Source organism: Ammospiza nelsoni, chromosome 1 (genome assembly GCF_027579445.1).
Source record: "Ammospiza nelsoni isolate bAmmNel1 chromosome 1, bAmmNel1.pri, whole genome shotgun sequence".
Classification (NCBI taxonomy): Eukaryota; Metazoa; Chordata; class Aves; order Passeriformes; family Passerellidae; genus Ammospiza; species Ammospiza nelsoni.
The window spans coordinates 87,037,557-87,060,998 of NC_080633.1; the positions used below are offsets into that span (position 1 = coordinate 87,037,557).

Here is a 23,442-nt window from a genome sequence, read left to right on the forward strand (position 1 = left end):
TTTGTTGGGACAGGCATAGGAAGACACTGCTGCTGTGTGTGAACATGCTGGCATCAGCAGTTGGAACAGTAAGAGGAGAGAATCCAGGCTCAGGGAACTTAACAGCTCCCAGTGCCTGGATGCCTGTCAAATGTTTTAAACTGATGCTGCAGTCAAAATATTCACCTGTCATAAACTCAATTGGCAAACTCAGACACAGAGGTAATTGTGGCAATAATTTGCCCCTGTAATCTTTATCTGTTTCATTTCTATTTAAAATTAGGCTTTCTATTATTTTGATAATACATGCTGACAAGAATTTTGTGGGTGTGATATTTTAATGTTTGCTGCTTCCCATTGCTTAAACAGCAAAATCACTCTGAATCCACTACAGTGAAATATAGAGATTAAAAGAATGATCTAAACCTTAATCACTTCATTGACATTTTTATTCACTTACCCTATGGATCTTGGTATTCCAAGTTAATTTATAGATGCATGGGATGCCTCATTTGAATGCAGACCCTTTTTGAGTGTTTTGCCCCATTGCTAGCTCAAGTAACTCTTCTCATTTTTATGATACTGCACTGATAGTGTAATGCAGTCAGAAAGCTCTTTAAAAAATACTTCCCATGGAAATGGTTACAGCTGCAAATGGATACAACATTCTTCAGTATCTTTTTGTTGTTTGTTTTTAATTTTTAACTGCACCATTACCCTTTTCCCCCTGCTTCCCCTGAACACGTGTGCATGCATGTCCTCTTCCTCATCTTCATTTCTGTTGGATGTAATTCTTTCCGGGTAAATCTTGTCTCTTGTGAGCTTTTTTTGATATATAGGCTCTTTGTTTTAAGACAGCTGTAGTGTCAGGCCCACCCACACTGTGCTGTCCCCATTGCTTTGAAGCCAATATTTCAAACATAAAATAGCCGTCAAGTCTTTGCTTTGGTTCCGCTTGCTGGGGATGGCATGAAAACAAAAGTTTTTGTGTTTTGGGCTTTCATGTAAGTGAGCCAAATGAGTAAAAGTTTCAATGATTTCAACCAAGGACTTTTCATGAAAGCTGCTTTTGACTAAAACTAAAAAGTTTATCAAAAGGGAGGAAAGCGCAAACCAAAAGTGTGCATACCATATCTCTGTAGCTTTTTGGTGATTTTTTTTTTTGTGCTTGTCTTGTAGAAGAAAAAAAAGAAGTTTATTTTTGCTGTCACGTACTCTCTTCCAATTTAGGCAGAACTGTGTGGATTCTGCAGGTTTGGTCTATTGGAGGGGAGTTTGTCTCCAGACAGAACAAACTGGTGTGACATAGTGTGACTGGACCAGCACTGTCCTACCTCATCAGGGTGGTATGGAAATGCTGCTGTGTGAAGTCATTCCCATGCCAAAGCACTTACACAAGTCTGTTCACAGTCTTTTGCTTTGTCCTTCAGAAAGCAGTCCGAGAGAAAACGAAAACATGACCAAGGGACACACAAACATGTTTATCTAGTGCCAGAAGTCTTTGGTAGGTAGGTAGTGCAGTGATGTATTGAAGGCTGTAGCCTGCAAAGTAATTTCCATCCACCTGCAAAATATTTCTTTTAGTTATGATTTTCGTAGGACAATATCTCAAAAAGAGAAGGAAAAGGAAACTTACCGGGCAGTGTACTGATTCAATGCAGTTTAGTGCTAAGGAAGTAACTGCCAGGGAAAATTGAAGGCAGATTTTAGGCATTTAGGATTCCCAACTGATTTAACCTGCCTCCAACAGTATGTGTAGCATGGCTAGAGTGCTCCAGCTTCAGGAATGTTGATTTCTTTGGGCAAATCCTGATGTAATGATAGAAAAATTTTGTCTGATTTTATTTGCATGATAAAGTCTCATTTGTTTTCATAGTCTTTAGAGAGAGCATATTTGCCACATTCAGGCTCATCTATTAATTCAGGGCTTAGGGAGTAATCGAATCTGAAGTTCAGATCCTGGATTGCTTCTCACAGAAACTTTGATTTCTTTATTTTTTTCTTTTTTCATTACTGTTTTCTAGTGTCAGAGATTTTGAAGTGAGGTGTTTTTCTGGTTGCTTATAGTTGGTGATCTTCTATGTCCCCCTGGACATAGAAGATTACTTATGTACTTTACATAAGTAAAGTACATCATTGTACTTTACTTACAATCTCTAAATGGTAGTCTATCTGTTGTCACAGCTCATGATGCAGGGAAGGCCAGCATGCCAAAGCAAAAGCAGTTGTGGTGGAATTGCTTTACTTCTTTCAGGGCATATAATTTTTCAGTGAAATGCATTTTTTGGTATCCAAGTATTGGATAAATATTATTGGTAGGGGAAAACAGCAGTGTATTTTGATCAAATGTGTGATTAAACAAGGTACCAAAAAATACAAATGGCAAAATATACTTTAATTTTATTGGTGTGTTTGTATGTGTGCATATATTTCTTGCAAATTCATCTTATATTACTGCTTAGTATTGACAAGGGATGTGATATAATACTCAGGACAAATAGAGGTAGTTTCTGCCTATCCATAGCATTTGATGTCTTGAGGAGTTCTGTAAGGTGTGTTCATATCCTTGAAAGCAATGGGATGTATGGAATTATTTAAAAATCTAACTACCTTTGTTGGTGTAATCACTGTAACTAATCTAGCCCCACAGCAGCTAAAAGATCTGTATAAAACACACAGATGGGGTGTGGAAGTGACCTTGTACAAATGTCATCTGTAATTCCACTTCTTGTCCTTCATTAATTTCTAGGTTTGATTTGCTCTGCTCTCCTTGGAGCAGGGTTTGTTTCTGGTTTTGCTTTGTTGCATGTCTTGTCACAAGCAAGCTTTGCTGAGGATTGACAAGGCGCCCCAGAAACCCCAGAATGATTAGTATCCAACAAAGCAAGTAGCAAACATTTTTATGGATTGCACCTCCAAAGCTAGTCCCTTTCCCTCTGAATTTCTGCTGGATCAGTAGCAAGTCAGATGTGTTTCTCACTGGAAGAAATATGTGTTTTGTAAAGAGAAAGCCCCTGCAGTCCCCACGGGCAGCAGGGCACATGAGGGGCGAAGGCACGGAGGGGGCAGGCGTCTCACACAGGATTGCATCCTCTCTGAAATATCTGCCTCTCTGTGGAGGGTGCTGAAGTGTCTGACCATGGCTGATGTCCATGCTTTGCAAACAGAGCCGGAAAAACAAGCAACTTTCATGGGCTTTCAGCCATCTGAACTGTTAGGAGATTGTTCTGACCAAAATTAAAACTGCCTTATCCTTGCTTGTAAGATGGGGAGAGACCTGCTAACTCTCATCTCAGCTGTTTCTCCTATAAAAATTTCCTGGATGCTGTTATGCCACAGGAAAAAGGCAGTTTCTCTGTGTGATTTATTTGATTTGATTAGCTGTTATCTGTGTTAATTAGCTGTGAAATACTACAAGACCAATGCTTTCTGACCCTCCAAGATATGTATGACAAAGTGAAAGGAAGAATAGCTGTCCTGTACTGACTCATGGTCTCTAAAAGAATAGAGGAGAAGATGTAAATAATACAGATACGCTTTTATAAAGACAGAAGTCAGAGCAAGCCAAAGTTGCCTCCCATATTTTTCTTTAACTGTGTTATAGGAAATGGTTTTGAATTGTTTTATTTCCTAATAGTCACATCCTTATTAGCCTTGTGTTTTTCCTTCCCTTACCCCTCCTGTGAAGTGTTTGTACGTGGGAATTTCTAGCCTGTAAAACTTAAAAACCTGTGATAGAAGAAGTTTATAATTTAGAGAATTGTTAGTCTGTGTTTTTACCCGCTCGTCTACATGCACATGCTGGAGTATCTCATGTTTTACTGTTGATGTGGACTGCATTAGGATTATGCTGACTTTTTAACTGGCTATTTATGATTTTATCAGTCTTCATAAATTAAATGTTGCTTTTACTTTAGGAAGGACATGTCAAAATGCTAGAATGAAGGGATTGAGAGGGAAACTCCATTGTTCCCTTCAAATGCAAATTCTTTTCTTCCTCTTTCTCCTCTGCACTTCATGGGGTGATTGGCATAGCATAGCTTGCCTGAAGTTTGAGCTGCCCGGTTGCAGGGAACCCTGTGACATTAACTTTGTACTTACATGTGCAAATTCCTTCTTTTTCTTTTGGCTGTTTTCAGAAACCAATGTAATCATAGCTGATTTTTCTCACTTGAACCCTTGTTTAAGTTTTGGGAAAAGATCTCTACTGCCTTTTGGTTCTTTCTTTCTTTCTTTCTTTCTTTCTTTCTTTCTTTCTTTCTTTCTTTCTTTCTTTCTTTCTTTCTTTCTTTCTTTCTTTCTTTCTTTCTTTCTTTCTTTCTTTCTTTCTTTCTTTCTTTCTTTCTTTCTTTCTTTCTTTCTTTCTTTCTTTCTTTCTTTCTTTCTTTCTTTCTTTCTTTCTTTCTTTCTTTCTTTCTTTTCTTTCTTTCTTTTCTTTCTTTTCTTTCTTTCTTTTCTTTCTTTTCTTTCTTTCTTTTCTTTCTTTCTTTCTCCACAACTGTATATATTTTCAGTTAAAAGCTATCATCTGTGTGCATTCAGAGGTTATTTGAATTGGTTTTGTTTTCCCATTTTTATTGGTTTGATTCCTAAATGTTATCAGTGAGTTAGAGCTGAGCTCTTTTAATTCAAATGGCATAATGCCCAATCCTCTGAGATTAGCTGGCAAGTGATTTTGGGCATGGTGCCACCTGGCATTTCTCAGAAAGGGGCTGCTAATGAAACACCGGAAAAAAATAAGATTGTTCCAGACATGCAAAACCCTGAAGTTGCAGGGAGTGAGGAGTGACAGAGCTTTCACAAACACGCCCAATATTCTGTGGCACGACTCGGAAACTACTCAGGAAATACCATCCTAATACCTGTGCATAAAATTGATATTGAAGTGAACAAGTCTGAGTACAAATGAATTTTTCTTTTCTGAAGTTTGTGACTGATTTTTGGCACTTGCGCTCAGGATTGGGCTCTCTGGGTTGTCTGCAGTGCAGCTTTTTAGGACCTGCAGTTTTGTTCTCCTCTGATTTGCCTCATCACGGTGCAGCACCACAGTTTCCCACAGCACCAATCTTAAGGCTAAAGATCATATCCTTCCTGGATCCTCAGTTAAAATGAATAGAGGCAGACTTCTTTGGGATCCTGTCTTGGATCTAAAGAAAGTTTCTTGGCTGCAAGTGACTTTGAATACAGTGTTTCCAATTCAGTGACTGACATTTTCTGATTATAACTTTTGTTTCATCAGAAAACCTCCAAAAAAGCTCAATGCCTGGATAAATAGGTCCCAAGACATTTAGGGCTTTATAGGTCTAGACTAACATCTTAAAACTAGCAGGCTGCCCAAGCAGATTATGCATCATGGATTTAATATGCTCATGAACTAAAGTGCCACTTAACAAACAAGTTGCCAAATTCTACATCATCTAAGTTTTCTGTACACACTTGAGAGGTTGTCTTATATACAGCATATGACAGTAGGCTGTAGGGCACTTATTTGCATAAACAGCCTTGCCAAGAGCAATGAAAAAAAAAGTATACAGTAAGAAAGTGTTCCTCAGTCAAAAGAATAAGGATATTGTTGGGGTTTTTTTTCTGAAAGTCTTTTGCCCCTTCAGCTTTATTGCTTGCTTTCTGTATGAAAGATTAGTAGTGATTGCAGACCAGGAACATTACTGAGGCAACCTTGAGCAACTGGTTATTTCTTCATGGTTTTCCTTCTCTAGCTGACAGTAATAATATGTATTACATTTCTTCTAAGAAGCCACATTTTCCTGTTTTCTGAATGTAATAGAATATAATCAGATGTGCAAACCCTATTGTTTTCCTGCTGGAGCTGTCTTCTGTACTCATCCCTTGTCATCATTGTTATTTTCCAGTGTCTCTGTATAGGCTTTAGAAATAATGATAGGGTGGGAATTGAAGGAGACAAAGGGGTCAGATCCATAGTAGCCCTTGGAACATAGTGATTCTCAAAGGCAATGGCACAACACCATTGACTTAAGAAGAGCTTTTTCATTCTCAGTTTGCTGTCCCAGTTTTTACCTTGGCCTCAAACTCCCAAGACACTTCTGATTCCCGAAGTGAGAAAGGACAGGGACTTACTTGTTTACTCTGATGTCTGGACTAACCAGCCCGTGCTGTCGAGTGAAAGTATGATGATATCGTTCATATCTTTCATGGTTTTTTATACAGTTTTCCAAAGGGGAAAAAAAGTAACTTATGAGACAGCAAACCATGCAGCAAACAGGTGAGGGTTTGCCAGGAATAGTGAACAGATCTTGAATTCCTGCACACATATGACACTTTTTGAACCGTATTTTTTTGAATCTAGGAAGCCTAGAGAGAAGACAGGATTTGGTCCTTTTAATGTTCTTGTAGGTCTTAGCTGTTAACTTGCTTCTAGTTTCATAGTTACAGACTTGTGTCAGTGTGATTAATGAGCAATGGAAAGTATGCAAAAAAGAAAAAAATAAGAGGAACACTGAAAGGTCTTCCTTCTGCAAGAGAAAAAAGGCAATAAATACAGTGTTTGTGCTCAGTAATCACAGAAAGAACCGTTTTTACATTCCAGTTTCAGGATCTGATTCAAAGCTCCATCGACTTGGTGTGCTTATACTAAGTGAATTTGTGAATTCGTGAATTTTATGCTACTATGCTTTTCCTAAAACTGAGAATTAAAAAAATCCACATTAAGTACCTGAATGTGTTTAATGTGTGCTGTAGTGTATGCATTTTGCATGGGGAAGCACTTTGCACAGCAGCTGGCTGTATTTATGGTACAAATGACAATTCAATCCATGCAGCAATTAAGCTTTTCTTATCACATGGAGCCTCTTAAAAAGAAACTATTGTATTTATATGTGTAGAATATGTATATTGTATATGTGGGTATACATCATGTGTGTTAATATATATCGTATACATGTGTATATAGATATCTTCTGATTAATTAGATAAGTAGAGAGAGAGGTAGAGCTCTTTACAGCCAGTGACTGAGTTAATAACAAACAGAGAAAGATTTAGTATAGCTGAATGCTTTCGTGTGGCTTTGGTCAAATTACTTAGAGGTGGAAATAATCAGCGGTTGAATTAAGCGAGAGGCCTGATGCACACTGGAAAACCTCCATCGTCTGTCAGATGTTTTACAACTGTGATGAATGAGTTTGGATAAATAATGCAAACATGTGTTAAACAAGTTCAGGCCGGGTTCCACATGGTATGGTAAACAGAAATTGTGCTTGAGGAATGTCTGAAAATGTAAATGTCTGGTAGGGTGGTATGGTTGGAGCACTGTGAGGATAGCCTTTCTTTTCACCCTGTGAACTTGCAAACTTGCCTGGAGGCTGCCCTGATCCAGCAGGATGGGGCCATATGGAAAGGAACCCCAAAGCCTGAGTGACTTTTCATTTAAATTATTTGTTGTAAAAACTGTTGATGAGGAGATGTTGAGGGGGAAACTTAGGCAGGAAGTTCCTAGCCTCATTCCAAGTGAGGCTAGGAATGCTCCAAGGTCTCTCTTACCTCTGTCTCTGCAAACAGAGAGAGAGGTAAAGAGCTGATGCCCCAATGGGCGGCACACCATTACTTGGAGAGGCATCAGCCAGCTTTTGTTTCAAAAGGGGAAATGTGTTGCCAGAGCAGTGGGTGGATTTATGTGCCAGGCTGCAAATGCACTTAACTGAACTCACTGATTTTCAAACAGAACTCGGGGAAGCATCTGGCACAGAGGTGTATAGCTGTTGTGTTTGTTAACGGGGGTGAAATGATTGTTCTGATATTGGTTTTGTATTCCTTCTCAAAGATCCAATCATACTGTTCTGGACTACAAGCGTAGTGCATCTTGTTTCTGGGAAAGCTAGGATAATTTTCAGCCCTGAAAATGGGGGAGAATTTCCAAAAGGAAAATTTCTACCTGATGAACACGGTCTTTTATCAGTAATTTCCTGATTTTAATGCATGTAGCTTTGCACACCTCTCTTCGCCCTAATCATGGAACTTGGAAATGGTATTTGGAAAATGGAGACGTATCCTACTTTTACATAATCTTTTATGGATGGAAATACCGAGGTACTTCTGCTGTTAAATCTTTGCAGTCTGATGTACAGGTCCTTAAGAGAGTACAACGGTGTCTCCACTTCTGAAAAAGCCTTTGTATTCCCAACAGTCTGAATGATAACAAAAGACAGTAATTGAAGGACAAAGAGATTGCTCTGGAGTACAGGACAGCAGCAGTTCTCTTTTGCAGGGCTGCTGTGCGCAGCATGAGAAGCTCGAGACTCTTGGCTGCCCCAGGGTGTCACCTTCCTTCCTTCCTCCTGTGTTAAGCTGCTCAGGGTGCCTGTGCCACGTTCCTGGGATGCCTGTTCCTGTCCCTGCTGCTGTAAGACATGGGACAGCAGATGGAGCTTGGATGTGCCAGCCGCCTGCACCCCCTGTGTGCCAGCGTGACCCAGAGATGGCGAGGCACAGGGTGCAGCAGCAGGAGGAGTGCTGGGAAGTGAGTTGTCTGGCAGATAGCAGGGATCTCCAAGCCTCCCCAGCCTATTGAAGGAGGACTGGCCTTGTGCTTGATCTGGCATCTGCATCAGATGAGAGTCATGCATTGGCATGGATTTAGCCTGAGATCTTAGCGGTTCTGTTCCAGTTTATTTGTGGGGTTTGCTTTTCAGTTGCCAAAATAGTGTGCTTTTCATATGTCCCAGCAATTTCAGAATGATGGGAAACTTGCTGACCCTGAATTACTTTGACATCTGCTAAAAGTATTTGTGCTGCAGTCTTTCCTTCTGCACATCTGATATTTTTTCATTCTCCCTCTGTTGCAAATCCATCTCTGTAAATTTAATTTCTGTTAATTTAACTATATCCTTCAAGTATTCTTGAAGCATTCTTCCAAAAAACTCTAAAATGCATCAAGACACATGGGAAAAGGCAGTTTAAGTTATTAGAACAAAGCTGGTTAACAAGCTTATTGTTTTTGACTGAGATCACGTCTGCTAGGAACTATGAGACTATTACTTAAGGGATTGTTCTTTTTGTGTGACTGTTACACTAAAACAAAACCAAATCTTTGTCTGTTGAACTGCTCTTTCCCCTCTATACTCAAAATCAGTAAAGCCTTAGTTGTATTGCTGTGTCTGGGTTTACACATTTAAAGATGTGAATTGATTAGAGGATATACTCAAGAGCAGAAAGGTATAGAAAAGATAAATTACAAATAAAGTTCTTAACATAAGGAAAAGGCTGTTATATTGAGATATTGCAAGAGTTTCAGATTGAGGAGGTCTGTATATTGAATTTAAATTATAAAAAAATGCTTTAGAAATCAATATTATCATCACTAAATGTAATGAAAATTTGAAATAAATATCCTGAAGATGCTATGGCATTTACAGTGGCATTCTTTGCTTATTCTCTTTTTAAATTAATTTTGGGATAAAAGAATCATAAAGATGAAGCCCCACTGGATTCAGGTGTCACCTCTAGAAGCTTTCCAGAAGGGATCTTTGTGATTGTGTGGATAATGTTTCTGGGGGTTGCTGAAGTACAATTAAATACTAATCCTTAATATTAAAAGTGTGTCACAATCACAGGCACATCTACTGGGTTTTGTGTTTGAGGATTTTGTGGTGGATTCTTGGTCTTGGCCACTTCAAATGGTCAAAAAAAAACCCTAACACTGAGTTGGAACCAGTTGTCTCCAGCAGCATGGCTGTGAGACTGGAAAGCACATAGGCAATACAGGCTCAGGTATTTAAAAATGCACACACTATTTTAAGTGCTAGCAGCAATCTGAGGAGAAGCAACTTTATCAGGTTTTCAACATGAACTGCTGCTGCTGCTCCTCTTTTGCCTGTTGCCTTGCTATCAGATGTGTGGCTTCATCCTTGCTTTCCAAATTTCTGAACAAATTGATGCTTCAATGCAGGCATTTAATTCGGAGGCTGCATCCTCTGAAGTGAAAGGACTAATTAAATTCTGATGGACTTGTTGAGGCTGGACTTAGGATCACCACAACAACTTGGTCTTGGAGAGAGCATCTGACATATTTTGTCATGTATTATGCAACAGAAAAACTTGATATGAGCTTTAAAGCTCAGGAGCTCTTTCAGGTTCTTGGCACAAAGCTGTGATGTCTTTGTGCTCAGATGCTTTGCCTTTTGCCAAGCTGTCAGCACAGATAAGGAATCCATAGTTCAAGGAATAGTGAGGGTGTGCCCAGTTTTTTTTACTTTTTTTTGTGATGGGTTGCTATAATTTTCTTGTTGCTCTTTGTTTACTAATACTGATTTTACATGCAGAGCAACATGTTGGCACTGTATTTAAAATGGAATAAAACCAGAAAACTCAAATCACAACTAGCATATTCTTATTAAATATTTCTAATCCAGGAGGCACTGGCTAATGTGCTTGTTCAAGCACAAATACACAGGTCAGCAACTCAGAGACTGAGTTGTAAACTGAAACAAACATTAAAGTTTGGTCTCCACATACTTTTTAAAATTGTGGTTTAGCCTCAGTTTTGCTACAGTAAACTCTAAAGAAGCAGTAAGTTCTTCTATATTATTTTCTTTTCTAGCAATTTTCCCCAGCCCCATTCTCTTGAATTATGTAACCTATATTTTAGCATAACAACTACTTTCCTGCTGTATTACTCTCTAGGGAACAATTTTGCATTAGCAGGGGGATGAACAAGATGACCTCTCAAGTCTTTTCCATCACCACTTGCTCTAATACTGTGCTGTAATATCTGACCTTGTTACTCAGCCTTTTCCCTTTTGTAACCCTTTGACTTTTACAGAATAGAAGTCATAGCATTTTCTGGACATGCAGAAGTGCCCTCCTTTGAAGCTGTCAACCCAAAGTACTGTTTCCTGCACTTCAGAACTAAAGAGCATATTAGTGCCTTTTGCATCCAAGTGGAGAGCACCTATATCAATAAATCATTGTAGGGAAGTACGCTATGGTGCCTTTTCCATGGCTGGAATAAGTAGGCTGAAGAAGCAGAGGCTCTTTATTTTGTTAATATGTTGGAAAGGCTGTATCTTTTGAATATTTTTTTTTATTTCAAGGAAGGAAGGAAGACTGAGCTGATTGAGCAGTTTGTTCTGTGTGCATAAACCTCCATAGTGTCCCCATGGGTTCGAAGTTATCAGTAGGCATCAGACTCACTGGGAAATGCAACTGTAACTGTAAAGAGGAATTCTGTATTCTAGTTTACAAAATCAGAAAGGAGACATGAGAGAACTAATTTGGAACTGGAAATAAAAGCTGTGGTGATAATCAGATGGGAAGTGTATTCAGAGATGACTTGCTGTTCCAGTCACAGTTTTTGGCTCATAGAGGGCTGGAAAACTTTTTGTGGCACTGCCCTGCAATATTTTTCCCAGCCAGACCCTGAAAGCCAGTTCTAAAAAAGGTCTTTTGGCAATGAACACTCCATGCATTTTCTTTATCTCTCCAGCTACAACTAATTTTTAAACCCTGAGGGTATTAATCATGGAAATTTGCAAACAATTCAAGTTTCTTGGGATCATTGCTGTTGCTTTTTGTTTAGTGAAGTAATTCCTTGTTGACACTGAGTTTTAATGTCCCACTCTGATTTTACTTCACACTCTTGTGCACTCCTGCTGTTGGGCTTTCATACTGCTTATGTCCTTTTTTCCACAGCAGCAGTCAAAGATAACTAACACAGGTTTCTGCAGTAGAGAACTGGGAAAACAGTAGCGAGCAGAGACATATAAAACTAAGAAGAAAAGTACAAGCCCTTTTTGTCAGGCAGCTTCACCCTGATCTCAGCCCACATTGCCTTATATGTCCTTTCTTTTGCTTATGAGCAAGCAGGGCCTTAATATGCTAATTTAGAAATGGAAACAGTAAGAGGAAGTTTTGACACCATCAGTTTTTAGGATCTCTAGCATAATGCAGTGCAGGATACACAGAGAGCCCCATCTTCCACAGCTTTAAATGCCTGGATCCAGCAGATGGAGACTCAAGTTTCCTTTTGCACTTAACTATATAAACACTTCATGCATTTTAACATCTCCCTTTAGTGTAAATCATTGGCATTTGTTTGCCATAATATGTGCAGATAGCACAACAAATGTTCTTCCTAGTTCCATGTGGATGGGTCTATAGAAGTAAAAGCAAGGTAATTTAGATCTCTGTAAAGAGGAAGCTCTGGCTAATGGTTTATCCATAACATGTAGTTTGCTTGAAAGCACACAGAATATGAAGAAGTTTGGTAGAAATGGTTGAGATCACTATAGTCCTTTTATACTACCAGGGTGGTTTTGGCTGAGGTAATTTTCTTCATAGTACCTAGTTTGGGAGAGGCTTTTAGACTGTTTTGGATTTCTGCTGAAGACGCTGTTGGTAATCCACGGATGTGTTTGTTACTGCTGAGCAGCACTTACATGGAGTCAAGGCCTTTTCTGCTTCTTGTACCACCCCATCGGTGAGGGGGCAGGGGATGCACAAGAACTGACCTCAGCATACCAGAACATTCCATGTCACACGGCATCATGCTCAGCATATAAAGCTGGGGAAAGAAGGAGGAAGGGGGGAACATTGGGGATGAAGGTGTTTGTAAGTCACTGTTAGGCATGATGGAGCCCTGCTTTCCTGGAGATGCCTGAACACCTGCCTGCCCATCAGAAGTGGTGAATGAATTCTTTGTTTGGCTTTGCTTGTGTGGGTGGCTTTTTCTTTACTATTAAACTATCTTTATCTCACCCACAGGCTTTCTCAGTTACACTTCCCATTCTCTCCCTCATCCCACTCGTGGGAGAGTGAGTATCTGCCTGGGGCTTGGCTACCAGCTGGGGTTGAACCATGACAGTGGAGTACAATAAAAACTGGAAAGTCCCTTCTACCAGATATCTGCATAAAAACCTCCTTCTTTTAAATCCTGTGGAATGATTTAGATATTACTGTAGTTTATGCCTCCATCACTGACTAACACCTAGAACCAAAGGTAGGGGAGTCACCAGGACATTCAGGAATTACATGTTCGGAATGTAAAGGACCTGTTGTTGCATATCTCTGATTCCTCATCTCAGGGTCCTCATAATCCTCTGGACTTTTCTTATACATTGCTTATTTCCCACAATTGATTAAGTCTCATTTCATATCTCTTAGAAACACAGGAGCAAGAAGTGAGGAGGGACACTTACACCTGCAGGAGCAGATACTTTTTTCAGTAGATTTAAATGTATAGTCATTCGTGTGCTGACAGTCTTATTTTAATTCCCTTTTGACAGAAGTTAAGACATTTGGCATTTCAGAAAAATATTCAAAAAATATTAGCTCCACCCATCTTCCCAGAGTAGGAGTTTTGCCGTGTGTACTGTCCCTGTGGAAATCCAGGGACTCTTTCAGCTGGGTGCTTTTTGCAGTGTCAGGAGAGCAGACTCCTACTTTCAAAGAGGCATAAAATCCCATGCGTCAGTGTATACAATTGCTCTGAAGTGCTGGCCAAATTGGGTATTTTTCATTCCCAGGGGAGATCCTGCCCTGGAGTTCTCCCTGCTTGTCAGTCCAAACCCACAGACTCCCTGGGGTTTGCAGGTGGCTCTTAGCACTCTTTACTTTGAGCCTTTGCCAACATGGCTTTAGGGTATGGGATAGGAAAGGGTGTCCAAGACTATTTTGTCTTTCCCTCCTCCCACTCCCCACCTGCAGGTCCTTTCTCTGTAAAGGGAATAAGGATGCAGGCTTGAAGCTGAGCTCTTCTCATATGCAGCTGTAATAGGATCCTTTCCCGACAAAGGATCCCCCTCTCCCAGTGGGGGCAAAGGACCCTGCTCGCTGAGGGGACCCACTGTCCCGGATAATTAGCTAAGCAGCTGCTGTGTGTCTGAATGAAAAGGAGAGTAGGGAGGGTTTTTCCCTGCCGGGGAGCTGGGGCGGCATTCCTTGGAGGCAGCCTGCACATTCCTCCAAAGCAGTCGGTGCTGACAGTGATGTGGGCTCGGCTCTTCGAAATTCGTACACGGCCACTTGCTTTGCCCAAGGTCCTTTATTGTGAGAAAGCTCCTTTCCTCCACTAAGTGCTAACTATTTATCCCTGGATAAGTGGGAGAATATGTAGCTTGAGTTCACATGTGACATGTTCTACTAATTAATGCATTTATCCAGACAAAATAAGATTGAATTCAGAGAGAAAAAAAGGAAATTTGTAATATGCAAAGCAAAGTAATCTCAGCAGAAGCAGCAATTGTGTTAATGTAATAGTGGGCAATATGCCTGTGAATGAATCCCTTCTTCGTGCATTTTCTAGGGGGCCTGGGAAGAAAAGGAGAGTGCCTTGTCTGGCCAACACATTTATGACTAACTTTCGTGGACAAAAGCTAAACTAAGAGCCTATTCTTGGCACAGGACCAGGTCTTTTCTTAGAGAACTGCTTTAATTTGTTTGACATAAAGTGAAAGACTGGCACACTACGCTAATTAGTTTTATATACAGTTGTTTTATAGATCTGCAGCACCGTATGTACCCATGAGCCTGCTTGAGTGAAGTCTGCCTGGCTGGTTCCTGATGCCTGTTCACAGGAGTGGACCCATTTGCATGACTGTATTGCTCAAATTTTTAGTTCTAAAATTGTATACATTCATTCAGATAAAATAACATGCATTTAAAATTGGAATAGTTCAGTAATAAATTTAAAAGTGTGCCATGGGCATTCACAGAAAGAATGAATGCCAAAATTTCTTACCATTATAAACATTTATTTTGTTCTTTTAAGTTTTTTTTTCCCCATCAGTGCTGCTGGAAAGGTAGACAGTTCATTTAAATTTTGAAAGCCTTTTAGTTTTATTAACACTTTGTCCTAGTGAGCATTTAAAATAATATTTTACTCCTTGCTGCAGAGAGATGAATTAAATCTTTTATTTTCTAAAAAATTTAGAAATTTTTTAGAAAACGAAGTACTGCCTAATTTGCAAGTGGCTACTGGAAGAATGTTGCTACTTCTGTCCAATGCCAGGTAAAAATGAATGGCAGGAAATGTTTCAAATGTCATTTAAGTGGATCTGCACCAGGTATCCTGCTAATGTAATCAAATGTGGAGTTAATCTCCCTTTTATGTTTTTGTAAGGAAAGGAGCTTCATCTTGAAATTATAGTTTAAAGAAAAGAGGCATGGATGGGAGACATGGAGGTCATTCAGGCAGCACCAAGTGAAGCAGAGCAACTCCCATTTGTGCTCAGCCAGATGTTCACAAGCCTTTGCCAACAGCTCAAAGGCTGATGCTGTATAAATTACTATATCCCAGGGACTAATTCAATGGGTGTGATGGAAGAGGAAGGGAGGAGGATGGTACCCTGTCGGTCAGAGGTCAGGTGTAACACATGGGACTGAACCAAGCAATGTTCAGCCAGTTCCACTTTTTCTTTTATTACTGTGGATTGAAAACACTCTTTTTTTCCCCTCAAAGAAGGCAGAAGAAAAGTCAATACTTTATTTAAGAATATAAGGACAAATTATTGTTTTCTTTTAAAAGTCCCTTTTCCCACGTAATCAAAAGAGGTGAAAACCAATGAAATTTGAGCCTCTGACAATTATCTTTGAAAATACAAAATCCATTTGAAAGCTGCAAGTTGTCTGATAAAATATCTTCAAAGACTTCTCTTCCTTTCTGAAAAGATCTTGATTTCAAACCAATCTGCCTTCCCTCCACTGCTACATTTGTACCAAATTTACCTATAGGAATCCCTTTTCACTTAGCCTGAATTATTTTTCACAAAAGTAAACACAAGCAAAAAATACAGAGTAACAAGCAATATTTTTATTTTAGAGCATAATGGCTTCTCTTAACCAAAGTTCTGCTGTTGCAACAGCAACCAAAATAGCCCCTTGCAGGTTGCTACCTGTCCCACATGTCTGGTCTACCACAAGACTGGTTGTCTGTGATTCTCTGCCTCTAGAAACAAGTGCTGAGCTAAGGAAATCTCTCTGTCTTCCAAGGATATACACCTCCCTGCTATGATGTGAAGGATAATTTAGGAGATGTGACTCTTTGTTCTTGCAGTAAATAAAACTCAGGCCCATACCAGTACCTGGTTTTCTATCAGTTTCAAAAGAGTTGACTCTGATTTTGAATGTTTGAGATTGGCAGAGTTGATGCTTTTCAATTTATTGGGATATCTTACAGTCTAAAGATTAAAAACAGGGTTTCCCAGTAAATGGAGTATCAACTCTGCATACCAAACAGTGCTGCTCTATCAGTGGGAAGCCCATGGAGGGGCAGAGTGCCTTTTCTTTCATAGAATAAGGAAATAAGCAGTGCCCTCTAGTGTTAGGTAACGTCAGAGGGAGCCACAAGGAGAATTTTCTGTCGTCTGTGTATATGCAATTATTTCACAGCCACAGATGCAGCTCTTTATTTCTTGAAGAAAGGTAGTAAAAGTGGCTGCAATAGTGTCACTTATCAGCAGGACATGGCTGTCAAAGCCACCATCATTAACAGTGTCAGGTATCACAAATTCCCTGACCTACAAACTCACTGACCTGTTTTATCTTACCTTGAAGTGTATGAATGTAGAATGTCTCCAGCCTGCACCTGGCCTGGGGAAGGAGAGAAAGTGTGTTTTACCAAAGGACCAGAGAAGTTTCAGGCAGAGGTGTAGCAGCACATGTTCCTGCTTGAAATACAGAGGTTTGTTTTCTGGTGTAAAGCAGTCATGGTGTACACATTCAAGCTTATCAGACACCTTATAACAAAGCAGTAAACTTGTGAATCTTTTGGGCTGTCCATGAAGAACCTCAGAATTTTCTGGGTTTGGTGATGGTGGCTGGCTAGACTCCTGTTTCAAAGCTGTAGGCATAATTTGATTCAGTTACAGACAGCTCTTCCAGGGAAGTACTGTGGGAATTAGTCACCTCTGTACTGTAACGTGGAAAGTTATTTCTCAGTCTGCTTCATAGGGCAACACTTTAAACTGCATATGTCAAACAAGCATTAAAAAGCATTTGCTATGTAGTTTCTGAATCGTCTGCAGTGTGAAAACAGTGTAAGCAATTGTGGCTTTTCCTCTCACTCTCTTTTTTTTTTTTTCTTAAATTTCGTTTTTCTGCCATAGGAAAAGAGCTCAGAACTGATTTCTGCTTTCAGTTTCTGCTGATGCATTTTTGTAGCCTCACTAGCAGTCTGGAGATTTCAAGATGAGTCTGAGGTCCCTGGAGTGCCAAAGTTACTGTTAACAAGTAGGAATTCTCTAAGGCCTTGAGAACATCTTAGCAAGTGTCCCCGAGCTGCAACATGAAAAACAGCGCACACAATAAAAGTACAAACTTTTTTAAGGGTCCGTGGATTACCTTGGCTTATGCAGGTTTTCCTGCCCTGGGTGAGGTTCATCCTGGGCTGAGGTTTTCTAAACCAAAGCATCTTCTGATGTAGCATGGTCACCTCACTTTCCTCCTTGGGTTATGGCCATTGAATGTTTCTAGTGGCTACCAACACTGTAAGACATGGGTGTCAAGACTTATGCAGAGACTGTGTTGCCAATGTGTAAGAGTAACAGGTGAAGATGCTGTGCACTTGTATCTTTGAGCTGGGTGAACAAGATCAGCTCTGCGGGAGGAGGTACCTGCGAGTGTACATTGTCTCTGGTAGAAGGTGTCAGAAGTGAGATGACTTACCTGGACTGTCACTCCTCAGATGGATCTGTAACCCACCTCAAACATTTGTGACACATGCCACAACTGTTGCCAAACTTGATACTTAGAGTAGTTGTTGATTCTTAGCTCTATCCACAGAGCCCTTTTTGAGCTGCAGTCAGTAACTTCTGTCCTCCTTGCTGCAGACGAGCAGGGAGAGCATTGTTTGTGCTGACTGCCAAGGATGAGGTTATGCTCTGTGAAAACACCAAGGAGAAAAAATGTTCAGCATTGTTCCTCTGAAATGTACCAAAAATCTTCACGCACCAATGAAACAACCAGTGTTATGGTATCATAACAATGGTTTGTTAGGACTTCACGCCAGGCTGGGATGATGATTTCTGTTCAAGACCAAGACCAACAGATGGCATTTGTTAGGACATTGATATTTATGTACAAAGTTGCCAGGACTTTAAGAAGTGGTGCCTCTCTTAATTAAGATGATAATGCACTGCCTTGTTTGGAGACATTCTGCTCATAATGATGCTGGTGAATTATGAATAGAGGGAAATTAGTAATAACAAATGCCAGATGGAGGTAACTTTCAAAAAGAAATATTTTGTGTAATGTGGCATGTAAAGTTGACAGACCGGGTCTTAGAAGATCTTTATTATTCTTTAGGCTTTCCTGACAAAATTACTCTTTATCCTGCCAAGAAATGTGGTCCCACATGCCAGTGCGTTTTTAAGTGAGAGTAATTAAAGTGTGCCTCTAAGTTTATAGCTTGAAGTGAAATCTGTTTCTCCAATGTTTCGTCAAGAATCTATAAAAGTGCAAGAAAGGAGACAACTTATAAAAACAATAGTTTTGCCAGTTCTGTACATTCTGCCTTTGAAATCAGAGGCAATTAGGGATGAACAAAATTACTTTCAAAGTTTAAAAAAAATAGTGTTAGTTCTGCTGACATTTTGCTTCGTATTTTCCCTTTGGTTGAAGATGACTGTTGGAATAAGAAATGGTTTTTTTCTAAAATTAGACCCCACCGTCCTTGATTGAAGTAAAAATGATCACTGACTTATAAATGCATTGAATCCTCAAGTGCTAGTCTCTTTTTTGGAACTTCCTGACAGAGGGAAATAAAATTGAATTTGGTTTTGTAGTGTAAAGTAGTAATTGAAAGAGAAATAGACAAGAGAAAGTAAGATATAAAATGTTGGGATTTGATATTTAATTTTCTCATAAGATTATTATCATTCCATGGGCATTCCAGCTTTGATCTCAAGTCCTTCTGGCCACTACAGGCCACTACTCTGTCAATTGCAGAGAGGCTGCTTTCATGATGATTTGTGGATGAGGCTAGTGTGTCATCTGAGGTGACCATGAAGATTTGATTTTCCTTTGTCATTGCTCTTGGATTACAGTAGTGTAATAAAATTAAATTTAGGACTCTAGATGTGTTGTATAAAGTCTCTTTCCATCAAATACACCAAGCATAGTAGACCAGGAAGGTTTGAAGAGCTCACCTTCTGCTTCATCCCTGCACAGTCACAAATTTGCAACAACAGACTTGAGAGGCACAGTCCAAGAGTTCTTCCAAAGGCACAAACATTGTAGCAGGGTTCAGAAGGATAGCAGAGTTGCTTTTGTCTTTAAATTATTTCTGTGAGAATGCACTAGTAGGGGAATAAATGAAGTAATACATTTCAGTATTGGATGATGAAAAGAAGGCTTCTGGTTCATTTAGAAAAAGGTCAAGATCAGTTTTCAGGAGAATAAAACACTGTTTTGAATTATGCTAAGAACAGACTGTCCGACTATTTCTGGTATTAACGTTCATTGCTATTGGAGAAAGGATTTAACAATAGAAAGATGAGAACATGAGAAAAGAATGTCTAGAGGGAAGGCAGTCAAGGATGGGATTCAGTGGCTCTAGCTTTGATAACAAAGACAAAGAGTGGTCTCAGACAAGTCTTTTGAGATTAATCTGGTACTTTCAGTAAACCCTAAATTTACCTAATGCAGAAAGAACACTATTTCTCAGCATTTTCAAAAACTCCAGAGACAATTGCTTCTCATGGATCTTGTTGAAGCTATTGTGAATTTACCTGGAAGATGTCATCTTAAGTTATAGACAACTAAATCCTGCTTTATATGCACATTTAATTAATAAGTCCTGTATCTATATTTTAAAAAACTAATTTTTTTAAGAGAAGTGTGCCTAATGGGAAGTGGGTGTATGATTCTTTCAAAAACTGTACTACATTCTTGTTGTGTTGTCAGTTTTGTTTATGCTGAAGTTTTTTCTGTTGTCTTATTTTGTTTTCTCAGAAAAACTTTACAATTCCAGTGGACGGGAGCTGAGACGGGCACTTTTTTCCTTGAAGCAGATATTTCAGGTGAGCAAATAATAGCTGTCTATTCTGTGATTTGAACATGAATTTTTTTTTTCATTTTTTAAAATTTAATTTAGAGAATAACTTACAGTTTCTGTCAAAAGAGACTTTTAAGACTTCATTTGTAATTTGGAATAGGCCAATTCTGGGTTTATCAGAACCAGCCATATCAAAAATTTAAAATACTTGTGGGAGACGTGCAACAGTTCTGATGAGGAACCAAAATGCACTGAGAGATCTCTAAATGTGTTTGAATTTAGACTCAGTTTAGAGGAAAAGATTTACTGATAAGGCAAAAAGATGTTTCATAGAGCTGAGGAAGATATGGTAGTGACTGATCATTTTAAGGAAAGGCATAGATTTGAATGTGAATGTTCATAATAGAAGAAATCTGAAATCTGGAGGATTTTGGGTCCTGTGGGGAAGTAGACAATGTGATAGACAAGTGGTGTGGTACCACTTCATTTGCTTGAATTAAAATCTTGGATTTCAGATTGGTTTCACTGGATAAGGAGAACGACTTGGGTAAACTGCAGGATGCGAGGAAACTTTTGGATAGGAAAGGTCAGGAAAAGTGGAAAAAAACCCCCATCTGTGTGAGCATGCTCTCAATGCAATTCTAAAATGGAATTAATTTGAGACATCCCATTTTCAGTAAATATAAGTGAGAACAATAAGAGGAACTCTTCTTTACTAATGGATCCAAATGGAGGATGAAAACCTATAATTCTTTTTTTTAGCTATAATAGATAGGTAGAAAGTTAGTTTAACATTTAGTTTAACATTTTTGCTTTGTTTTAACTAGACATTTATTCTAATAAGAATAAAAACATTTAAGAAATGTGCAAGACTACAGAATTGCAATTTTTCTAAATGCATAATCCTTTTTATAGGTTTCAAATTTAGAATTTAGGGAATGCCAGAATTAAAATTTTCTAAACAATAGGAGTGAGTGGTGAAGAGTGGACCATTTAATGTTAAATCTTGGCGTAGTTGAAGATGTGTGCTGGATCAGAAAATGTCCCTGATTTTTGCAATTTTTGGACAAAGAAAGGGGTTCCAGTTCAAAACAGTCTGGTCATCTCATGAGTGCGGATTGGGAAAATCGCTATTTCTTCAAGAAACAGTCCCTCATTCCCAGAGGGAGACGAGTGCTTGAGACTCACAGGGATGCAAGTTGGGTATCCCTGTGAGGTTGCCAAGCATGTGGCCTGTGTGCTCACAGGAAATCAGGCAGGTTTCCAAGAGTCTTCTCTGGTTTGTTCTCTTTCTGTGCACCTTGGCTGTTTCTGGGAAATGTTTGTATTTCTCTGCATTTATGTGTTACACAGGTAATCTGGGCACTTGCACATATTTAGCAATGAGAAGCTAAGCCTCTCTTTCCACCCATCCTTCACCTCCCATCATTAATTCCCTCCCATCATCCATGCCCTGCCATCATGAATTCTCCCAGTTTGGGTATTCACAAATGCCCTCTTCCCTATAGGTTATTTGAAGTCTAGTAGATATTTCTGAGCACAAGTGCTCAGTGCTTTCAGAGAACACACCAGTAAGATCTCTCTCTAAAAGCTGATCAGTTGTTCTAATAAAAATGCTGTTTAAATATTTATCCTGGTAATTTAAGGGGTTGACTGGGTTGGAGAATAACCAGAGAGAAGGGAAAAGCAATGGACAAACCCATATCTGTGTATGAATTGAGTTTTAAGTGAAACCTGTCGGGCTGTTTCAGGACATAATTTTCCTTGAAGAATTTAATTTTCTTGTTTTCTAATGAAAGTGGTAGGGAAAGGAATTTGGGAATTATCAGTTATCACATAAAGAAGTTCTTTCTGCTGGAACTGTGGCTAATTGTTGAGGAAATGTACCCTTAAAAAATCTTACAATACAGGTTAAAATACATATAATCTTAAAATACAGGTCCTCTTAGGGGGAACGTGAAAAATGTTCCTTGGGCTGGATAGTATTCATAGAATATTGTATTTGAGGCAGTACACTTTCAATTGGAAAACAAGCCCCAGCCAACCCAGGTTTACCCGCCAGCTTTGCTGTCCTTAACAACAGCATTGCTAAGGGCATCCTTTGAGTGTGATTTTAGTTTATCTCGTAATGAACCATGAGAGAAAATGTAAAGTAATTGTGTGTCAGTTTTAGATAGAAAAGCTGTTCCAGTTTTTTACTGAAAAAAAAAAAATTAATTATAATAAGGTTATATTATAAATGGAATATTTTTATCCAAAATGTCTTTTTTTGTGTGTGTGTGTGACATGAAAGTATGTCAGCATTAGAAATTTGTCATTATGGTAATAGTTTTTTAATGTGTGTTGTTCAACGTAAATATATTTTTTAATTTTGTATGCCATTAAAAGAGAGCATTTTAAATTCCTTGAGAGTGTAACATTTTAGAAATAAGATGTTGACTTAAAAAGAGTGTTTTCATAATAACAAGGTTTCCAAGTGTTATGCAGACTTCATCATGTCTTTAAGTGCCAGGACAGTTCATAACACCATTTTTTTATAATTTCATCATTGCTGACTTAATTTGGCATGGTTCTACATCAGGATCATTTTTAATTTAAAGACCTTCAAGTAGTGTGCAGTGTCTCATTTGCATTAATTGGGAGTAAGCCCAAGTTTTACATTGAATTTGAATTCCAAATAGTCAGAGTTCTTGATTTTTCACGTGAGGCCTCGGCAAAGCTTAGCACACGTGAGGCCTCGGCAAAGCTTAGCAATGTTTGGCAAGAGCAATGTCTTTGTTTCAAAATTTAGATGAAAGATTCATTTGGCAAGTCCACACTTGGAATTTCTCTTTGATTTCTTCTGGTGGGCTGGTTTTGGCAAAGTGATGAAAGTTATGTGGAGCGTTTTTCTTTGACAGTGCTGCCATTCTGTTCCAGTCATTCATTCTGAAGGGGTGGGAGAGCCACAGTCATCATCTTTTTCTGGGTTTTACTGCAGTTTTCCTCCTCTATTTACCAGTATGTTTTTTGACAAATAAACTTACAGAGTAAGATAGGATTGACAATCAGTACAGTTTCTCTCTTTTTGAATGGATTTTCTGACAGACTTGTATTTATCAAAACCTCATGATTTTTGTGCAAAGTGCTAAAACTTCCAAAGGCATTGAGGAGAATCCAGCCAAAACTTAGAAAATCAGGATCAAAAAATGTTATTCATTTCATGAGAGTTAAAAATACATCTGCTTAAAGCATTCAATTCAATATCACTCTTAAAAGCAAAAAAAAATGGGCAAAACCACAAAAATGAATATAAATAGTGCTGTGAGATTTAAGTGATACTAAAAAGTTTATGTAACATGGCCTGTGATACAACAGGATGCAATATAAAGCTGGCATACTTTAAAACCTATAAGCAACTGTACCTTGGATTTACAAAGCATAGTTTCAAATCACACTGATTGCATCATTTCAAAATAGGAAATAACTGAATAAGAATATGATGCTGTGAGAAAAATAAGAAA

The 23,442-nt window shown here is 38.9% G+C and overlaps 1 protein-coding gene across 4 annotated transcripts in view; it reads left to right on the forward strand.

The window, feature by feature from the left end:
• Positions 1 to 23,442, forward strand: part of FHOD3 (formin homology 2 domain containing 3) — a 376,449-nt gene that overhangs the window by 152,127 nt on the left and 200,880 nt on the right. For all 4 annotated transcript variants that reach the window (XM_059470757.1, XM_059470747.1, XM_059470732.1 and 1 more), the window contains exon 4: positions 19,897 to 19,964. In XM_059470757.1, coding sequence (XP_059326740.1) covers positions 19,897 to 19,964 — 68 coding nt within the window. The remainder of the gene's footprint in view (positions 1 to 19,896; positions 19,965 to 23,442) is intronic.